Here is a 19,924-nt window from a genome sequence, read left to right as displayed (position 1 = left end):
TTCTACATAATTAACGTGATCCTTCTGTCCAAAGAATGCTAGTACATAATTAAGGCGAAACAACAAATAAAAATTTGGGAAGATAGTTGGATCCCACAATCTCCCACCAGGAAAGTAATCTCTGTTAGAGGGAATCATCTCCTTTCTCGGGTGTCAGAGCTTATAGATCCAGTGTCAAGTGACTGGGATTCGGGGCTGATAAACCAAACATTTTGCAGTGTTGATGCTCAGAGAATTCTTGCAATTCCACTACCAATATATGAAATGACAGACTTTTTAGCTTGGAGTTTCACTAAAACAGGCGGGTTCACCGTAAGATCAGCATACCACGCTATCTGGGAGTCAAAGTTTGGGCACAATCTGCAAGGTGCAGCGAGTTCTTCCTCGCCAACACCTACATGGGATTCGGTGTGGAGCTTGAGCTGCCCAGCAAAGGTAAAAAATTTTGTTTGGAGAGCACTTCTTAGTGCTGTTCCATGCCGTGCAATATTGGCGGATAGACATATCAAGATCAAACCAAATTGTCCCGTATGTAACAAAGGACCGGAGAGTATCCGTCACCTGCTTTTTGTATGTCCAGTTGCGATTCAGGTTTGGAAACTGCTTGGAGTGTGGGATGTAATACAGAGGGGATTGGCGATGAATACTTGCGGGGAGGTTATGTTGGATTATCTTCTTAGCCTACCGGACGATCATATCCATGTGCTAAGATTGCCAAAATTGCGAGAAACGGTGGCTACATGCTGTTGGTACTTGTGGTGGGAAAGGAGAAAAATTACACATGGAGGTGACCCACAAACGGCGCCACAGATCAATCTTGCTGTACGCTCCTTGGCAGAGAACTTTATAGCAGCGAATTCACCACGGCCAAGAGTTCATTTGGGAGGTTGGATGAGACCAAGGACCGGGTATGTCAAGCTAAATGTGGACGCGAGTTTTGATCAGGACTTACTTGAAGGTTCAGTAGGTGCTGTCATTAGAGACCACAAGGGCAAGTTTATAGCTGTAGCAAATGAAAAACTTGGAGTCTGTTATGATGCTTTTACTGCTGAGGCAATTGCAATCAGATTCGGCCTAAATCTTGCTCGCACAACTGGATGTAGCAAAGTTGAGGTGAATTCAGATAATTCGGACGTGGTTGAAGCGCTGAGAGAAGGCTACTCAGCTTCGGTAGCCAGTGCGATTTTTGATGACTGTTATTTCATGTCTTTAGAATTCAGTCATATTGTTTATGAGCATTGTTTTAGAGAGAATAATAAGGTAGCACATGAATTAGCTAGTCTAGCTAGATTCAATCCTCCTGATGTATGGTTGGATGATCCCCCGTCGGCTATCATCCCCTTAATTGTATCAGATGCTACTATTGTAGCCAATTAATAAAGGAGGTGTTTATCAAAAAAAGGTGAAAACAACAAACGTACGAAACAAAACCAAACTTACCATCATGACCAGAGACTCCCCTTTAAGAGTAGAGATGTTTTGTTGTTCTTGTGTTCGAGTCATGGAACTACTGTGCAGCCGATGCTCATTGCATGATGAGTGGACGATGCTTGATCTGGCGGATGCGCTCCATCTTGTGCCATGCATGCACGGTTGGATCGATAGGATCGTCCAAAGTTCGGCTGCACCTGTCGTGTGTATAGCAGCGCTCTATTAGGAAGGGATACCCAAAGGATGATGTGTGGGAATCAATAAACCTACAACCTATATGAAACCTTGGCACACACATAGATCCAAGGGAAAAATCCAGTTGGTAGACCCACATGGGATATGCTGGTTTGCCATTGAGTTGGCCCAGAAGTGAATGGAGCTCATGTTTTGTGGGCTGAGACTCTCGAAGACAAAGGCGAGACTTGATGTCGCGTGGTGCTTCAGTTGATTACCACCTCTCCAACAGAGATTAGCATCACAACGGGCGTGGACTTCGGTATACATCTCGCATGTCCTTTACTTTAATTATTTCCTTTCCAGAGTCTTATACTGTGGTCCTTATTACTTGTTGAACAAAATACACTAATCCTAAAGCCATTCGAGAGGTGTCAAGTTAGTCCTAATACTATGAAAATGCACACATGGGTCCTAGAAGGGTGCTAAGTATGTCACCCGTAGTCCTATTCGCTCTGCTTCAGCTTTGATTTGCATGGGTGGCAGGTTGACCATTGCCATGTGGCAACTTTTTGCACAAAACCACCCCCAAAGGTCCTCTCATCTAATTTTGTGGCCCTCTTCTTTGCACAAAACCTACGCGGATAGGGCCTGGCCATCATTTTGACCAAGCCATCCATCCTAATACCTCGATTCTCTCCCATGACCCATTCATCGCCATCCCATCTGTGTTTGTCGTGGTCCCTCTCTCCCACATGAGGGCCGGGACACCCTCCCCACACAACGGCGCTTACCTTCCCCGAAGAGGGCGGCAGCAGTGCACGCGGGAGGGCGGCAATGGTAGGAGGCAGGCTTCAGGCTCAGTCCTCCTCCTTCCATCCTGGCACGTAAATCTGGATGGCTCCATCCCTATTTACCTCCCAGACCAGACGATCCTTCCTGAGCGGCGAAGGTAGATACATTAGAGCGGTTCTAGTGTTGTGCCAAAGGAGTTCATCACGCTCATGATTTTCGGGCGCTGAGGTGGACTGTAGCCGTTGGAGGTGGAGAGGAAGGCAAGAGAGAAACTGTGTGCAAGGAGGAGGGCCATAAAATGAGAAGATATGAGCTTTGAGGAGTGGGGGGGAGGTTGTCACTCACACCAGTCAACGTATCCCTATGCAAGTTAAAGCTCATGCAACGTGGATATGTGTGTGGATGACACACTTGGCAATCTTTTATGACTTATATATATGCATTTTTTATAGTATTAGGACTAAGTTGACACCCCTCTAATAATTTCAGCACTTGTGGTGTATTTTACTTTTACTTATTTGCCTGTTTACTTTGTATATCTAGCTAGTGAGCTCACCATTTTAGAGTGTTCCACTTAATTGCACTTTTAGAGACACTATTATTTAATAACTCCCTAAAAACCAACCGAGAAATTTAAAATTAGTAGTCGCGCATTTACTCATCCCTTTGATATCCTTTGGCGTGCGTCGTGTTGTAAGTCTTCAATGCGAGCATCATGCCTGAAGCCTAATCCCTCGAGCGTAAAAGCGATTCACAAAAAAAACATGAAGTTTTATATATAATCTTACAAATCAAACGATCTTTACATGAAACAATTCCCAAGAGTTTATATCCTGAAAGTGTAATTCAAATTCAAATCAAAGAGCCGTCCACTCCTTTAGGTGCTCAAATCCGTTTAAATCCACAACAAAAGCCCAAACCCGCTAAAAAAATATCCCCGCCCTGTTTCCCTTTCCACCTCCACCTTATCCGCCGCCGAGCCAAGCCGGCCCAAAACCTCCCACCCCCATCCATGGCGCCACCGCGCTAGGCCAAACCCCCACCCGCACGGGTCAACCAACCACCGCCACCACCTCCGCCGCCATGGCGCTCTCCGAGCTGCCCCTCCACCACTCCTTCCGCCTCTCCTCCCGCCCGCTCCTCCCGCTCCGCCTCCTCTCCCTCTCCCGCCCCGCCTCCTCCTCCGCCTCCCCCACCGCGGCCGCCGCCGCGCCCTCCTCCTCCGGCCGCAACCGCGCCCCTCCCGCCCCCAGCCGCGGCGGCGCGCCATGGATGCAGAAGTGGGCCCCCGCCGACCCCTCCGCGCCCGCGCCCGCCCCCTCCCCGGGCCACGCGCCCTCCACCTCCATCGACCGCATCGTCCACCGCCTCCGCAACCTCGGCCTCGGCACCGACGACGACGAGCCCTCCTCCTCCCCCGCCGACGCCCCGCTCGACGGCAGGGAGCGCCTCGGCGACCTGCTCGACCGCAGCTGGGCGCGCCCCGACCGCCAGTTCGCCGCCTCCGGCCTCGACGAGGCCGTCCTCCCGTGGGAGAGGGACCGGGAGAGCGACGGCGAGGAGGCGGACGGGGTCAAGAGGAAGCGGGTCAGGGCGCCCTCCCTTGCGGAGCTCACCATGGACGACGTGGAGCTGCGCCGCCTGCGGGGCATGGGCATGACCCTCAAGGACCGCATCACCGTGCCCAAGGCCGGGGTCACGCAGGCCATCACGGAGAAGATCCACGACGCCTGGAGGAAGTCGGAGCTGGTCCGCCTCAAGTTCCACGAGGACCTCGCCAACGACATGAAGACTGCCCATGAGCTTGTCGAGGTACTCTGCCCCTGCATTATCAAATAATGCAGCACTAGGAATGTTCAGTCTCATTATTGGTTGTCGCAATTGGACCTGCAATCTTCTGTTTGTTCCAGTGAATTTGATGTCCAGTCTTTATTGGTCAGAGACGAACAGGAGGATTGATCATATGGAGGGCAGGGAGTGTCATGGTTGTCTATCGCGGGAGCAATTACACGAGGCCTCTGAAATCTCAACCTTTGGACGGTACCTCGTCACTGAGGAAGGGTGAAGATAGTACATTGTTCATCCCCGATGGCTCGAGCACTGCTGAGAGTGATAATCAGGGGAAGGATCTAACTGCTCAACATGATAATGCACCCATATTGGATCTGCACAATACAGAGGACATGACGGAAGAAGAGCTGGAGTTCAATCAAATGCTTGATGAGCTGGGCCCTCGTTTTGTGGATTGGTGGGGAACAGGAATTTTACCTGTGGATGCCGACTTGCTGCCTCAAACAATTCCAGGTTATAAAGCGCCATTTAGAGTTCTTCCAACTGGAATGCGTACAAGCCTTACCAACTCAGAGCTCACTAATTTGCGAAAGTTAGCAAGGAACCTCCCTTGTCATTTTGCTCTAGGTATTGCTTTTCGATAGTGCGAATATCATTCCCTCATCACAGCTTTTACTGCTGGCATTAAACAGCTGCTTATTGCTTCCTAACCTTCATTGAAGGGAGAAACCGGAATCATCAAGGCTTGGCCGCGGCTATTGTTAAGCTTTGGGAGAAGAGTTTGGTGGTGAAAATAGCTGTCAAACGTGGAATCCAGAACACAAATAATAAGCTGATGTCAGACGAAATAAAGGTTTGGATACCATCTTATTGTTGTTCCCTCTCATTGATAGGCATGGCTACTTTGTAAAAGTTGCATCAATGGACCTTGGAAACTCTTGTTCTTATCAGACTGTATTTTGTCCTTGGTAGCTAAGCTGAGTCCCAACTGAATATCATCTAAAGACTTTTAATGCATGAATAAGTGCAACTAAAAGACTGTCCCAAGACAAGTTTCTGGTTCAATCTCTTATGAAATTTATCTTTTTACTACCAAAGCAATTAGCAATATCAAGAGTTCCTAAAAATCACCACCAGAATTCAGCTCAAGTAAACATGTAGAAAGGATTAAACCATGTCCAGCACTTACTGAATCATAAAATATTAGCAGCAAAAGTGTGTTACACATAATAGAACTTGCTTCCTGGATCCTGTACCAATAAAATAGGCTTGCTGATGAAGTGTTCTGATAGAGCGTCATGCATCAATAAGAGCATCTTTTCTTTAGGAACTTGCACAATTTAGAATTATATTCCCATGTTAGTGTTTACATTGAGTTCAAAAGCATGTTTCAGGAGATCATTTTCGTCCTTCTATAATTTTTGTAACCTCTACAAGCTCTGGTGCATTTGCTAATGTTTCCCAATTTTGTACATCCAGAATCTAACAGGGGGTACCCTGCTTCTTCGAAATAAATATTACATTGTAATATATCGTGGAAAAGACTTCCTCCCAACGTCTGTTGCTGCTGCCTTGGCTGAAAGAGAGGAGTTGACAAAAGATATCCAGAATCTAGAGGAGCAGAGAAGATCCATTTCCATTGAACACTCTCCGGAGGATGGTTTTGATGGGCATGCTCTCGTAGGAACTCTTGCTGAATTTCAGGAGGCGCAAGCCCGTTGGGGAAGAAATGTAACTTCTAAGGAGCAACAAGAGATGAAAGAAGCGTCTTTTAGATCAGAAAAGGAAAAGCTTTTCAGAAGACTCGAACACAAGCTTTCCATTGTAAGCAATTTATATATGTTGTTCTTAAATAACAACTGTAGCTTAAGAAAGCAAAATGGGCTTCCACTTAAATTGGAATATTTCATTTTCAGTGTACATATCATTGTATTGAAATGTTTATTTGTATTGCTCTTGTAATTATGAAGTTGAGTTTGCTTATCTTTTATAGGTATGCTAATGTGACATAATCTTGTAACCTCAGTTATTTGTTCTTCCTTGATTTCTTCTTTAAATATACAGGCTCAAGCAAAAATACATAGAGCAGGGAAGTTATTATCAAAGATTGAAGCTTCTATGGTCCTTGCAAACCCATCCGATGACCGAGAAATGATCACAGCCGAGGAGAGATCTGTTTTCCGTAGAATTGGTCTGAAAATGAAAGCATATTTGCCTGTTGGTAAGTTTCTTGAACAATCACCTCATAACATGATTAACCATTTCTATTGAGTAATTGATTTATCCTATTTGTTTATATTAGGAATCCGTGGTGTCTTTGATGGCGTCATTGAAAATATGCACTTGCACTGGAAGCACAGGGAAGTTGTCAAATTGATTACAAAGCAAAAGACCTTGGCGTTTGTTGAGGAGACAGCACGACTTCTAGAGTATGAGAGTGGCGGTATACTAGTTGCAATCGAAAGAGTCCCCAAGGGTCACGCACTTATTTTTTACCGTGGAAAGAATTACAGGAGGCCTATTAACATAAGGCCTAGAAATCTCTTAACAAAGGCTAAGGCATTGAAACGGGCAGTTGCAATGCAACGCCATGAAGTAAGTTCATGTATATTAGGTTGCCATAAAAGAGTGGACTTCCTTATGATTTTCTTTAAACTCATGACTTGTCATGCACTCATGCAGGCCCTCAGCCAGCATATAGATCAACTGGAATTCAATATGAAGCAAATGAAGCGTGATTTGGTATGTAATGTTTCTATACAACAAAGTTATTCTATGTCCGTTAAGACAGTATGTTTATGTTAGGCCATACCCCCCCCCCCCCCCCCCCCCCCCCCCCTGCCCATAATTGGCTAACTGTCTCATCAAAATGTAGTAATTTGTTGTTTGAGTTGTAGAAAAGACACATCATTGTTATATAGATGGGATTTGCACACTGGCTTCCATGCCAGGTTCATATTCACTTGTGCACTGCATAAGGTTTTGGGGCAACATAAATTGCATAAAACTAGAGTCAGTGAGGCAGATGACTATACTTACACTAGTATTATGTGTCCTATCTGTCTTCCTAGTACATCTCATTCATCGATTAATGACTCCCTGATGTGATGCAAAACAAAATAGGGCATGGAGGACTACGATGAAGAGGCCGAGGATGCGTCAGATTCAGAAAGTGAAGACGATACAGCGGGCTATGATGAGGTAATTATTATGTGCCTGTGTACCCTATCATGCCTTCCTAGCACATCTTGTTCATTGATTAATGATGTCCTGATATTTATGCGGAACAAATTAGGGTATGGAGGACTATGATAAAGAGGAAGAGGATGAATCGGATTCAGAAGATGAAGACAACTAGGTGGAATCGCACGCTTCGCCACGCCGGCGATTTTTTGAGATGTTCAGATAGTCTTTTTCTGTTCACAATATGGACTGCATGGTCCCCAACAATAGAGCAATATAGAGTAAATGGTGTGTGGTTTCATCTTCACATATCAGCCTCAGCAATACACAAACGGATCAACTATAACTACCGGTCGTGTAGTCATGTCCTTCTCTGGATCACTATATCAGGAGGCCTGATCTGAAGCCTGTGTAGGTTTAATTTGAAGCAACATTCAGGGAAGAGGGAAGTGCTAGCCTCCATAGGTGGGTGCTAGTCATCAGACGGATCGCTTCTCACTTGTGGACCCTCACGATTAGCCTTTGTAGGATCTGTACAAACATTTGGTATAGCTCGTTATTACAGAACCAGTTATTTGTGGACATGTGTTTTTTTAATTGTACTATACTATAAACATGTTTTTAGTCGCGGATTACATTCACCTTACATGTATCAGAATCAGGAAGAGAACCTGCAAGTCCAGAACCTGAAAGGTGAGGGTTGAGCTCCTAGCCCAGTAAGATGCTGAATGGTGTTATTACAGGTCAAAAAAATATATACTGAATGATGTTTTCTTGTGAATTGTTGACAGACAGGGAACAAATGTCATGCAGAAACCAGTAGAGATTTTGGTAAGGGTAAACCTGGTTCGACTGCAAAATTCATACCTTTACCCCGATTTGCATCGTTTGTGTTGCTGCCTAGATCATGGTATGAATAGCCAACCAGTTTTGCGCGGTGAGTTGATCAAATCTAGAGCGGCTCCATAGCCTTGGATTTGTTTGAAGAGAAGAACATGGGCAAGGTAATCTGCGGATTTGTTTCAGTCAATCAATAGAAAGGAATGTGAGCAAGATGACTGAACGTTCTGAATGTTTCAGATTCGACGAAATTGGATGCCTAGGTGAAGAAGCTGGTGGCGAGATACTTTCCTCGCTCAATCGTCACGATAAAAAGTTACGCAATTCTACTTACTAGTAGTACAACTAGAGTTGCTGCAATTCACGATAAAAAGCACCCCTACAGGCTACAGAGACTCAAGGGTTATCTGCTCCGATCAAAACCGACATGTTATGATATATTTTCCGTTGTGATGAAAAACAGACAATTAGGCAAAGGGAGCCGATAAGCGTGTGAGTACGGTACGGATCACAAAATCAATTGCATGGGAGGGAGAAGAGAAGACGGGTCCAAGCACAAGAGGGGCAGCACAGCGCATCAGTGTCTACTAATACACGGCACTACACTAGACTACAACCAGTGCTGGCTCCTCCTACCCATCGGCTTAGCTTAATTTGTGCGCCGAGAGGGAGCCAGGAACATGCCAACGCATCCACATGACGGCTGCCTCCCCTCATCAGTCTCAACGGCGAGCCACTATATATATATATATACCAAGACCGGCCTCATCCGGAGTTGACCTGTTCCATCAAACCTTTTCTTCATCTTGTTGGCGCTCTATTTTATAATGCGGGCCTCTATTTCCATCTGCTTTCTTCTTCTATGGAGAGTCAACGGTGTTCTTAAACGGATAATCCGTCTTCTGAAATAAACAAACATATGTGTACGAGCTGTCGTCGATAGGCGATTTCGTTATGCTTAACTAACTGGCCAATCATTTCCAATAGGAGTCTTAGCCGCGCATTTTATATACTTAGGGCGCCTCTAGCAGATTCCTTATCCTAAAAGTCTAAAACTCTTCCTCTATCTCGAGAGGTCAAACTTTTTGAGGGAATATGTCACCGAATGTCCCATTATATAGTGACATTTTTTGTGTGCGCCGTCGTTAGGAGTAATTTGTGATGGGGATTCCGTGACGATGCTTGTGACGCCCATAAAACGTCAATGAGGGATAATTTGTGACATTGTTAGCTATTCAATGACATTTTTTCGGCTCTTCATAGTAGGCCCGATCTCTTGATTGCTGAGATTAATTTTTATTATCTCAGCATCGTACTGTATTCTACCATTGTTTCATAGTGGGAAGCTCATTGACGATTGGCAAGATATCTCTACACTAGCAGTTTATGCATTTTGGTGACAACACGTTGTGTCCTAAGAGTCAGATTTGCTTCTTTTTTCTTTCACTTTTTTCAGTTGGATCATTACTTGTTCATGTTGTTGATGGAAGTTTTATCCTTAGTTCAAAATTAAGATGTATGCCATCATATGCCATGCTTGTTGTCAGCTCTTGGCTTTATTTATTTTTTTGCCTTATTAACCGTTCTTCGCTTATCTGTGGCGACCCAACACAAGTGAGGAGACTTGTGATAACATACCCGTATAAAGGAGATGAAGTTTCATGTAAACACCAAAATCAATGTATCACAGAATCCTCACGATTCAATTCTGTTGAAGATGGGCCTAGAACTTTAGATCCAGCAGTGAAGAAGAGAACATCTACACTTGCAAAGAATTTTGTTAAAACAAACCCTAGCTATCTCCAAGCACTTGGTCAGACACATGCTGGCTGGAACCCTAGCCACCCACCCACTCTCAAGTACTCTTAATTATTAGGCTTGAATATTCATGATTTCTCAGAGTTCATGCATAGTCCCAACAGTCAGGATGCCTGATCTGAAGCATGTGTATGTTTGGTGTGAAGCTTACATCCAGAGAACTGCTCACATCAATAGGCTGCTGCAAGTCGACAGGTGGACTAAGGTTGTGTCCCGACCACAAGGCGGTTAAATTCCATTGGTGCTTGCTAGCCAGTCAAGAACGACTCGACACAGTTATGGATTCTCATGATTAGTCCTCGTCGGATCTGCACAAACATTTGGTATAGCCCATTTGTTCTTAAAGAACCAATTATGTGTGGACATAGGGGTTCTTAAAGAACCAATCCTGTAGGCTCTGGTAGTCACGTCACTTTCGGGTCATGGTGAAGCCAAAAAGAAGAAAGACAGAAGGCCCAGATCGAGACCCGGCCCCGAAGGTGCCCGCTCTCACATGGGCCCTATGGGACAACTCACGAAGAGGCCCATGAGAGGCTTTCCTAAACTTGAAGAGCACGATCAATATGAGATAAAGTAGGATACGCGTTAGGAGTACGACCCGGATGTTTCTGTAAAACTAGGGACTCAACATGTTATATAAAGGGGAGTTCCTAGGACCCAAAGACTAAATTACAACCTCTCGAAAGCCAGGTAGCGAAAGCGAATTCTTGTAATCGGGATCATCATCATCCACCGTGAGGAGTTGAACCTGGGTAAACTCGTGTCCTTCCTTTTTCGATCAATCCCGTTCAAGCTATCACATAATTGTGATGGCCTCAAGACTTAGTCCTTTGACGAGGACATCTTCCGTGAAAAAACCACAACAGCTTCCTTTATCGTATTTATTACTACAAGTACTAAAAAAATTAGACGCGTATTACCTTGACCAGAATCTTGAAGGTGAGTGAGGGTTGAGTTATACCTGGCCATTCCTCGGGCCGGGCCAACCAAAGCCCGACGCAAAAAACCCAGGCCCGAGCCCGGCCCGGCCGTCGGGCCTAAAAATCAGGCCCGAGCCCGGCCCATCACACTAAAAGCCCGTCGGGCCTCGGGCCACGGGCCGGGCCTCTTCCTTAAATGGCAAAATCGACCGGCCCGGGCTTTGGGCTCAAAACCTAGGCCCGAGCCCGGCCCATGGACAAGGTCGGGCCGGGCCGGGCTGGGCTGCCCATGGCCAGGACTAGGGTTGAGCTCCTAGTCCAGTAAAATACTGAATGTTGTTTTATTGTGAATGGTTGACAGGGAAGAAATGCCATTTAGGAACCTGTAGGGATCTTGGTAAGAGTAATTGAGTAAACATGGTTAGGTGATTACGGAGTTTTACGAGGCTGTGAGTTTTGAAGAATTCTTTAAAAAGCAATCCCAAGTTTTACGAGGCTGTGAGTTTTGAGCTCCTATTTGTAACTCATATTTGCTATGTCCGGTTAGGTAATTACGGAATTTTAAGAGAAGGACGTGGGCAAGATAATCTATGGATTTGTCTCAATGAAAACGAAGGCGAGCAAGAAAACTGAACGTTCTGAATGTAGATTGGAGACAGAGAAGCTCGTAGCGATGCATTCCTGGCTCTATCGCCACGATAAAGGTTACTGAATTCTGCTTACCACCAGAGTTGCTGCAGTGCAGGTCATCAAGCGAGCACCCCTACAGAGACTCGAGAGTTATCTGCTCCGATCAAGCCCCCCTAGAGATATATAGTACCTTTTCTTTCTGGAACAGAGACGACAAAGGGAGCCGATGATAAAGCGGGTGGCTACGGATCACAAAATCAATTGCCTGGAGAGAACACGGGTCCAAGCACAAGAGGCAGCACAGCGCATGAGTGTCTACTGTCCACTACTAGTAGACGGCAGTGCTGAGTGCTCCTCCTACCCACTGATCGCCGGCTTAACTTTGTGCGCATTGTGTGATGTTCCGAGATGGAGCCAGCCTTCCCCAGGGACATGCCAACGCATCCAGATGACGGCTGCCCCCACTGGCCCGACTCAACCACTTATACTAAGACCGGCCGGCCTCATCCGGATCATATATGGTTGACCAGTTCCATCAATCTTCTTCTTCCAGTTGGCACTCCTCTGTTTTATAATGCGCGCTTCTCTTTCCATGTCTTTTCTTCTTCTGTGGAGAGTCAATGGTGTTCTTGACTGGATAATTCGTCTTCCAAAATAAACAAACATGTAGGTACGAGCTGTCGTTGATAGGCGTTTTTGGTATGCTTAACTAAGTGGCCAATCATTTCCGACCGGAGTCTTAGCCTCTCATTTTATATACTTGTAAGAGCATCTACAACCAGGCGCCCTAAACCCGTATCATATATTTGGACGGGCCGCCCGGTCACTGACCGGTCATGAAAATTCGATCCAGACGGGCGCTTCAAACAGGCCCCAAACGCGTAGGCTAACTGACACCCCTTATATCCATCCCAAACATAAGGTGGATATGAGAGCGCCCAGACACGTCCGCCACGTCGGACTAATGTCGGGGTCCCACGTGGAATCACCTAGAAACTCGGCGGTCCGAAGTTTGTTTCCTCCGTCGGACCGATGTCGCCGTGTGTCGTCGCTCCGGCGGGCCACGTAGTGCCTAGCCCGGCTATTTAAGCCGACCATCGGCACCTCCCCCGTCCGCCACCACTAGTACTCATGCCCACACGTCGCTGGATAAGGGGCTATCCATTTCTAACGTTGGAGCGGCCGCAGCAACTCCTTAAGCAGATCCGGGCAAGGCGCGAAGCCCGGAACTCCGCGGGGCTACCTTCGGATGCAGTAGATCCGGAGGAGAAGGAGGTTGAGGAGCATGTGGGGGACGCTGGGGACGTGGATCTGCAAGCGGAGCAGCAGACCATCCTCGATTTCCTCCGCTCATAGTCGGATGCGAAGGCCAGACGCTGTCGCCGACAGAAGATGAAGGCGCAGCATGCCGCGGAGGAGGAGGAGATGCTCGCCTACATGGATATGGCCGAGCAAGAGAAGGGCCGGAGCCCTCCTACACGCCCATCCACCCGGTGCTCGGCACCCACGACGTGGTCAGCTCCGACGGTGAAGCTTAGCTAGGGTAGTGCGTAGGATTTCTTTTGCATGCTTTGCATGGATTTAAGGGTTGAAATATGAGAGACTCAGATGCAGAGTAGCTAGTTTGAGACGTGACCGGTCACTGTCCGCGGACGCACCCGGTCGCGTCCGCAGGCGTTTGAAGGATCGAATTTGTCAAGTCCAATTATAGATGCTCTAATTACTGGTAAAGTAAACAACTACCAGTACTATAGGGGATCAGCACAACTAGAAAGAGACAAGGATGGCCAAACTATGGGGCCTATCATCTTTTCAAGCGTGATCCCAAGACCGCATCTCGCCTTATTTTTTTCAAGTGTCAGCTTCTCTGTGCGGATTTGGAACATGATCAAACTTTGGCCTGGTTGGCATGACCTTAACCCCGCTTCTTGGTAGTGCGTCGATTCTGTCTTTGAGTGGTTCAAATGCTGTTTCTCTGTGCGGATTTGGAATATGATCAAACTTTGGCTCGGTTGGCATGGCCTCAACCCCACTTCCTGGCAGCGCTTCGACTCTATCTTTGATGGTGGGAGGCAGTCTCTCTGACCGCAATGCTACCTTTCTAAATCCACCGCTTCAATCCTTGTGCTGGTATATTCAAAAAATTTGAAACAAGCGTAATGCTAGGGTCTTCCGGAACAGGCTCACTATGCCTACCACTATCTTCTCCCACATTAAGAAAGAAGCAACGCTTGTCTGTACTTAAACCGCTTGCCCTTGATAGTGAAATATCGCAAACCTTTAGCCAGTTTTCTTCTTCTTCTAAATAATGCCCTCAGAAGGATAATCTAGACTATATACTTTACCAATCAGCTAAATCGGTCACGCTAGCTCCAACTTGGTTCAAAAGCTTGTGCATCTTCTTTTCTAATAGATGAGTGCCAGTGTACGCTCGACACTTGAGGGAATGATGGCCACAGTTAACTAGGCAAAGCGATCTATTGCCGTCACAAGCCATTAGCAAATAGCAACTTCCATATTCTAATCCGGGCACGCTTGGCTTGGCCTAGCTGCTTGCATCGATGCACATATACTATACTACTAGCATAACACCGGACACTTGTCAGATAAATATTGCTATTTACGAGACATGACGGTGCATGCAAAATTACAAAGTAATGGCTTCAACTGCAGCCCGCACGCACGCATGCGTACGTGACATCGATCCATCGATCGGTTAGCTAAATATATAACTACTCAAAACTTCAAAAGGAAGAAAATATCTGCAACTTTTGTCATCTTAACTGAATTACGCATGCGTGATGCAGACGTGAGACTTAGATACGTACCGGAAATTATTATTCAATCCGACATGTAATTTTAGTTTGTTCCGTGTGCTTGTCGTTAACAAGAGCTTTCACCATCCCATCAAATAATAAAAATGAAGAACGAAGAGCTGCTTTCAGCAAGTTGAAGCTAGGGCAAATGCTACATTGCTACGTACGTCGAATAGATTCATATATCTATCAATCTATCTATCTATCTATCTATTCTGGATATGTGCGTATCGACCCGTGTAAACTTTGAGCTGGTGATCACAATAATATATGGTGTACCAAACATTTCCCGAAAATAATTTGTGTGTGGTTGGACTGGAGCTGTACGTACCCGGTGTTAGAAAGTTATGTTTAAGTTTTCCTTACCTCCACTTTGTAATCTCAACCAACATATCCTCTATTTCTCTCTCTCTCGTAGTTATCCTCTGTACCGACCTGATCTCATACGATGAGTCTCTCGTCTTGTACGCCAAGGCATGGCTATTTGCCACACATCAATATAAATCAAATGCGGCTCCTCATCGAGGAGTAGGAACGCTTCCTAATTTAATATGGTATCAGAGCCACCTCTTTCAAATACATCTAGCCACAACAAAATCACAAACCACAACCGCCGCCGCCGTCGCCATGTCTTCCTCGTCGTCCGCCTCCCTCAACCTCGGGTCGCCACCGACGGAGAAGCTTGCGAGAGGAAACTTCATCCTCTGGGAGGCACAAGTCCTCCCAGCCCTGCGAGGCGCACAGGTGACGGGTCTACTGGACAACAGCGACGCAGCTCCGCCCAAGATGGTGGAAGCCGCGCAGGCAGACAAGACTACGGCCATGGCGCCGAACCCCCAGTATGCGACCTGGATTGCCAAAGATCAACAGGTGCTCTCGTATCTATTGAACTCCATGACTCCAGAAATACCTGCACAGGTCATCGGGAAGGACTCCACCTTCGAGTTGTGGACTGCGGTGACAGCCATCTTCGCCTCCCAATCGCAGTCTCGGATCACAAATCTGAGAATTGCGATCACCAACACCAAGAAAGGCACCATGTCAAGCTCTGCCTTCATGGCCAAGATGAAGAGTCTCGGCGACGAGCTAGTAGCCGCCGGACGTCCCGTCTCTGATCCGGAGATGGTGGACTATATCCTGGCAGGGCTAGACCGTGACTATGATCCTGTAGTTGCGGCGATCGGTGCCATCAAGAACACAATCACCCCCGATGACCTCTTTGCCCAAATCTCTGCGTTTGATCGGAGATTGGAGATGTTGGGCGATACTTCCTCTGGTGGCTTTCACACTTCTGCAAACGCTGCCTACAGAGGCCGCGGCCAAGCCCGAGGGAAACCCTACCGTGGGCGAGGCACAAGGGGGCGCGGCCGTGGAGATCGGCAGCCGTCTCCTGCTCGCGGTGGGAACAGCTACAGAGGACGCCAGCGACAGAACCAACCTCAACAGGCGTGTGATCAGCAGCAGCGCGACAACCCCGAGTGCCAGATATGCCTCAAATATCATCCAGGGGGCACGGCTCTGTTGGTGGCGCTATGAAGATGGAGAGCCAGAAGAGAAGGCGACGCATGCAGCCACCTACGGCGTAGATACCAACTGGTACGCCGACACGGGAGCCACAAACCATATCACAGGAGAACTTGATCAGCTGACGATGCGGGAGAAGTACAACGGAGGCGATCAAATCCACACGGCAAGCGGTTCTGGTATGGAAATAACACATATTGGTAGTTCAATTGTTAAAAACCCCATTAAAAACTTGCATCTGAAAAATATTCTACATGTTCCTGAAGCAGCAAAAAGTCTTCTTTCTGTTCATCGATTCACTCGTGATAATCATGTTCTCATAGAGTTTCATCCCTATTTTTTCTTGGTTAAGGATCTGGCCACCCGGAGAATCATTCTTAGAGGACGGTGTGTGGGAGGTCTCTACCCACTCATATCATCATCATCATCATCCGCGTCAAATAAACAAGCGTATCTCGTCGTCAAGCCATCTTCAGCAAAGTGGCACAGTCGCTTGGGTCATCCGTCCTCAGTAGTTGTTAGACATGTCCTTAGCAAAAATAAGCTCCCCTATGAGCCTAGTGTCGAGTCAGTTTGCGATCCGTGTCAACAAGCAAAAAGTCATCAATTGCCTTACCCTGTGTCTACCAGTGTGTCCACTGCACCTTTGCAACTCATATTTTCAGATGTATGGGGGCCAGCCCCCACTTCTGTTGGTAGATTTTCCTATTATGTAAGTTTTATTGATGACTATAGTAAATTTACTTGGATTTACCTGTTAAAGAAAAGATCTGATGTATTCCAAGTTTTCATCAATTTTCAAAACCTTGTTGAACGCAAACTGAGCTCCAAAATTATTGCTATGCAAACAGACTGGGGAGGTGAGTATGAGAAACTCAATTCATTCTTCCAAAAACTTGGCATCTCTCATCATGTTTCTTGCCCTCACGCTCACCAACAAAACGGGTCTGCTGAAAGAAAGCACCGTCACATTGTTGACGTAGGGCTTGCGTTACTAGCTAATGCATCCATGCCACTTAAGTTCTGGGATGAAGCTTTCTTAACTGCTACATATCTCATCGACTTGCTCCCTAGCAAAGTCATCAAGCTTGAAACACCCATCACACGAATCCTTGGCATAACACCAGATTACGCATCACTTCGCATCTTTGGTTGTGCATATTGGCCGAACCTTCGACCTTACAATACACGCAAACTCGCCTTTCGTTCAAAGAGGTGTGTTTTCTTAGGGTATAGTCCCATGCACAAAGGAGTCAAGTGCTTGGATGTCCCTACAGGACGAGTCTATATCCCGCGAGATGTTGTATTTGATGAGTCCATCTTTCCTTTTGCATCTTTACATCCCAACACCGGTGCCCTGCTTCGAAAGGAAATTCTCCTCCTTCCTGAAAATCTCCGGAGTTTTGATCAAGGGGGAGACAATTGCACTAATCAATATGATGATAATATTGCTAGCACTAGTTCTGCTCTTGTTCCTGTGCAGGTTGGCAGTGAAAACGGTGCACAAAATGATGTACAGGATGATCAAAACGAGGGGTTATTTCATGTGCCGCAAGAAGACGAAATTGGCGCTGAAAACGGAGCTGATCTAGCGACGCCAGCAACTCCTGTGCGCCTGTCAGCCTCGGATCGCGGGACGCAGTCGTCCTCGGATCGTGGTCCTGGCGGGCGCGGGCGCACTTCCTCATCCAGCCAGCCTCGCGCCGCCACGTCACAGGCAGGCGGGGCCGTATCGCCCTCGTGCTCCACGCCACGGTCCCGCGCCTCGCCCAGCCAGCCTCGCATCGCCACGTCATCAGCAGGCGGGGCCGCATCGCCCTGGTGCTCCGCGCCGCGATTCCCCTGCATGCATGCACCAGGTGGAGCGGGATCTTCTGCATCCGTAGATCCTGTGGATACTCGAGTGATTCATGGAGACGGGGCCACACCGGACTCTACAGAATCATCTGCATCAACGCCGTTGGGATCTTCTGTAGCCGATTCTCTGGTGCAACATGAACAGCCGGTGGTGTCTACACGTGTCATGACGCGTCTACAGAAAGGTATTAAAAATCCAAAAATACGTACTGATGGCACAATACCGTATGGCATGTTGTGTATCTCAGGTGAACCAACAACGTTGAATGAGGCACTTGATGATCCAAGGTGGAAGAAAGCCATGGATGAAGAATACTCAGCACTCATGAAAAATAAAACTTGGCATCTCGTACCAGATCAGAGAGGTAAAATATTATTGATTGTAAATGGGTGTACAGAGTTAAAAAGAAGGCAGATGGAACCATTCACAGGTATAAGGCACGTCTGGTTGCAAAAGGATTTAAACAGCGCTATGGTATAGATTATGAAGATACCTTTAGCCCTGTTGTAAAAGCTGCTACAATAAGACTTGTTCTAGCTATTGCTGTATCCAGGGGATGGAGTTTGCGTCAGCTGGATGTAAAGAATGCGTTTTTGCATGGTGTTCTGGAAGAGGAAGTCTACATGAGACAGCCACCTGGGTATGTGAGTAAGAAAACACCACATTATGTATGCAAACTTGACAAGTCACTTTATGGATTAAAATAGGCACCTAGAGCATGGTACTCTAGGTTGAGCACTCAATTAAGATGTCTTGGTTTCTTTGCATCAAGGGCTGATACATCATTGTTTATTTACAACAAGGCAAGAGTAGTCATTTTTCTGCTCATCTATGTTGATGATATTATTGTTGCAAGTTCATCACAAGATGCTACTAATGCCCTTCTGCATGATCTAAGCTCAGAATTTTCCTTAAAGGATTTAGGAGATTTGCACTTCTTTCTAGGTATTGAGGTTAATAAAACTCAAGATGGTATAGTGTTGAATCAAGAGAAATATGCCAATGAGCTTCTGGCTCGTATGGGAATGAAGAACTGTAAGCCTGCACTTACTCCATTGTCCTCTTCAGAAAAACTTTCAGCTTATGAAGGAGAGCCCCTTCAAGAGGTGGAAAGCACAAGGTACAGAAGCACTGTTGGAGCATTACAATACTTGACACTTACACGTCCAGATATTTCATTTGCTGTTAACAAAGTTTGTCAGTATTTACATGCTCCTACCACTGCACATTGGTTAGCTGTCAAGAGAATTGTGAGATATGTAAAGCATACTGTAAGCTTAGGCCTTAACTTCAGACGTTCCAATTCTACACTTGTCAGTGCATTCTCTGATGCTGATTGGGCAGGCTGTAGTGATGACAGAAAATCAACTGGAGGCTTTGCAGTATTCTTTGGATGCAATCTCATATCTTGGTGTGCAAGAAAACAGGCAACAGTATCAAGGTCAAGTACAGAGGCTGAGTATAAATCTTTGGCTAATGCCACTGCAGAAATCATTTGGCTGGAATCACTACTTGAGGAACTGGGAGTTAAGCTGAATCGTGTCTCATGTCTTTGGTGTGACAACTTGGGTGCAACATACTTATCTGCAAATCCTGTATTTCATGCCAGAACAAAACATATTGAAATTGATTTTCATTTTGTGCGTGAAAGGGTTGCAGATAAGAAACTTGAGATACGATTCATTCCGTCCAAAGATCAAGTAGCTGATGGATTCACCAAGGCGCTACCAACAAAACCGTTTGAAGAGTTCAAGAGGAATTTGAACCTAGGATAGTTGAGATTAAGGAGGGTGTTAGAAAATTATGTTTAAGTTTTCCTTATCTCCACTTTGTAATCTCAACCAACATATCCTCTCTTTCTCTCTCTCGTAGTTATCCTCTGTACCGACCTGATCTCATACGATGGGTCTCTCGTCTTGTACGCCAAGGCATGGCCATTTGCCACACATCAATATAAACCAAACGCGGCTCCTCATCGAGGAGTAGGAACGCTTCCTAACTTAACACCCGGATCTTGGCCGCTTTCACGGCCGGGACGATGTTCTGTTTAGTCGACGGAAATCATGCTCCAACAACACCACCACCAACAACAAAGGTGAAATCCTGATAAGACATCCATATATAGTTGAGTCAAGGCAGAGAAA

General features: G+C 46.4%; 1 protein-coding gene across 1 annotated transcript; it reads left to right on the top strand.

The window, feature by feature from the left end:
- The first annotated feature begins 3,335 nt into the window (after positions 1-3,335).
- On the top strand, positions 3,336-7,958 carry LOC125527804 (CRM-domain containing factor CFM3, chloroplastic/mitochondrial-like). The gene is made up of 9 exons (XM_048692318.1): positions 3,336-4,212; positions 4,341-4,818; positions 4,914-5,044; positions 5,671-6,015; positions 6,256-6,412; positions 6,494-6,786; positions 6,874-6,933; positions 7,315-7,392; positions 7,487-7,958. Exons 1-9 carry the CDS (start codon positions 3,484-3,486, stop codon positions 7,547-7,549), a joined length of 2,334 nt encoding a protein of 777 aa, XP_048548275.1. The 5' UTR covers positions 3,336-3,483; the 3' UTR covers positions 7,550-7,958.
- The last annotated feature ends 11,966 nt before the right edge of the window (positions 7,959-19,924 follow it).

Source organism: Triticum urartu, chromosome 1 (genome assembly GCF_003073215.2).
Source record: "Triticum urartu cultivar G1812 chromosome 1, Tu2.1, whole genome shotgun sequence".
NCBI classification, from domain to species: Eukaryota; Viridiplantae; Streptophyta; class Magnoliopsida; order Poales; family Poaceae; genus Triticum; species Triticum urartu.
Note: the sequence above shows the minus strand (reverse complement) of the source record. Positions and strands in the feature narration are given on the sequence as shown.

What these genes read in the sequence shown, in the direction of transcription:
- LOC125527804 (XM_048692318.1), top strand. Translation starts at nt 3,484, where the DNA reads ATGGCGCTCTCCGAGCTGCCCCTCCACCACTCCTTCCGCCTCTCCTCC. An exon ending in TCGAACACAAGCTTTCCATT is followed by an intron (nt 6,016 to 6,255) that starts GTAAGCAATTTA and finishes TTAAATATACAG; the next exon opens with GCTCAAGCAAAAATACATAG. An exon ending in AGCAAATGAAGCGTGATTTG is followed by an intron (nt 6,934 to 7,314) that starts GTATGTAATGTT and finishes AAAACAAAATAG; the next exon opens with GGCATGGAGGACTACGATGA.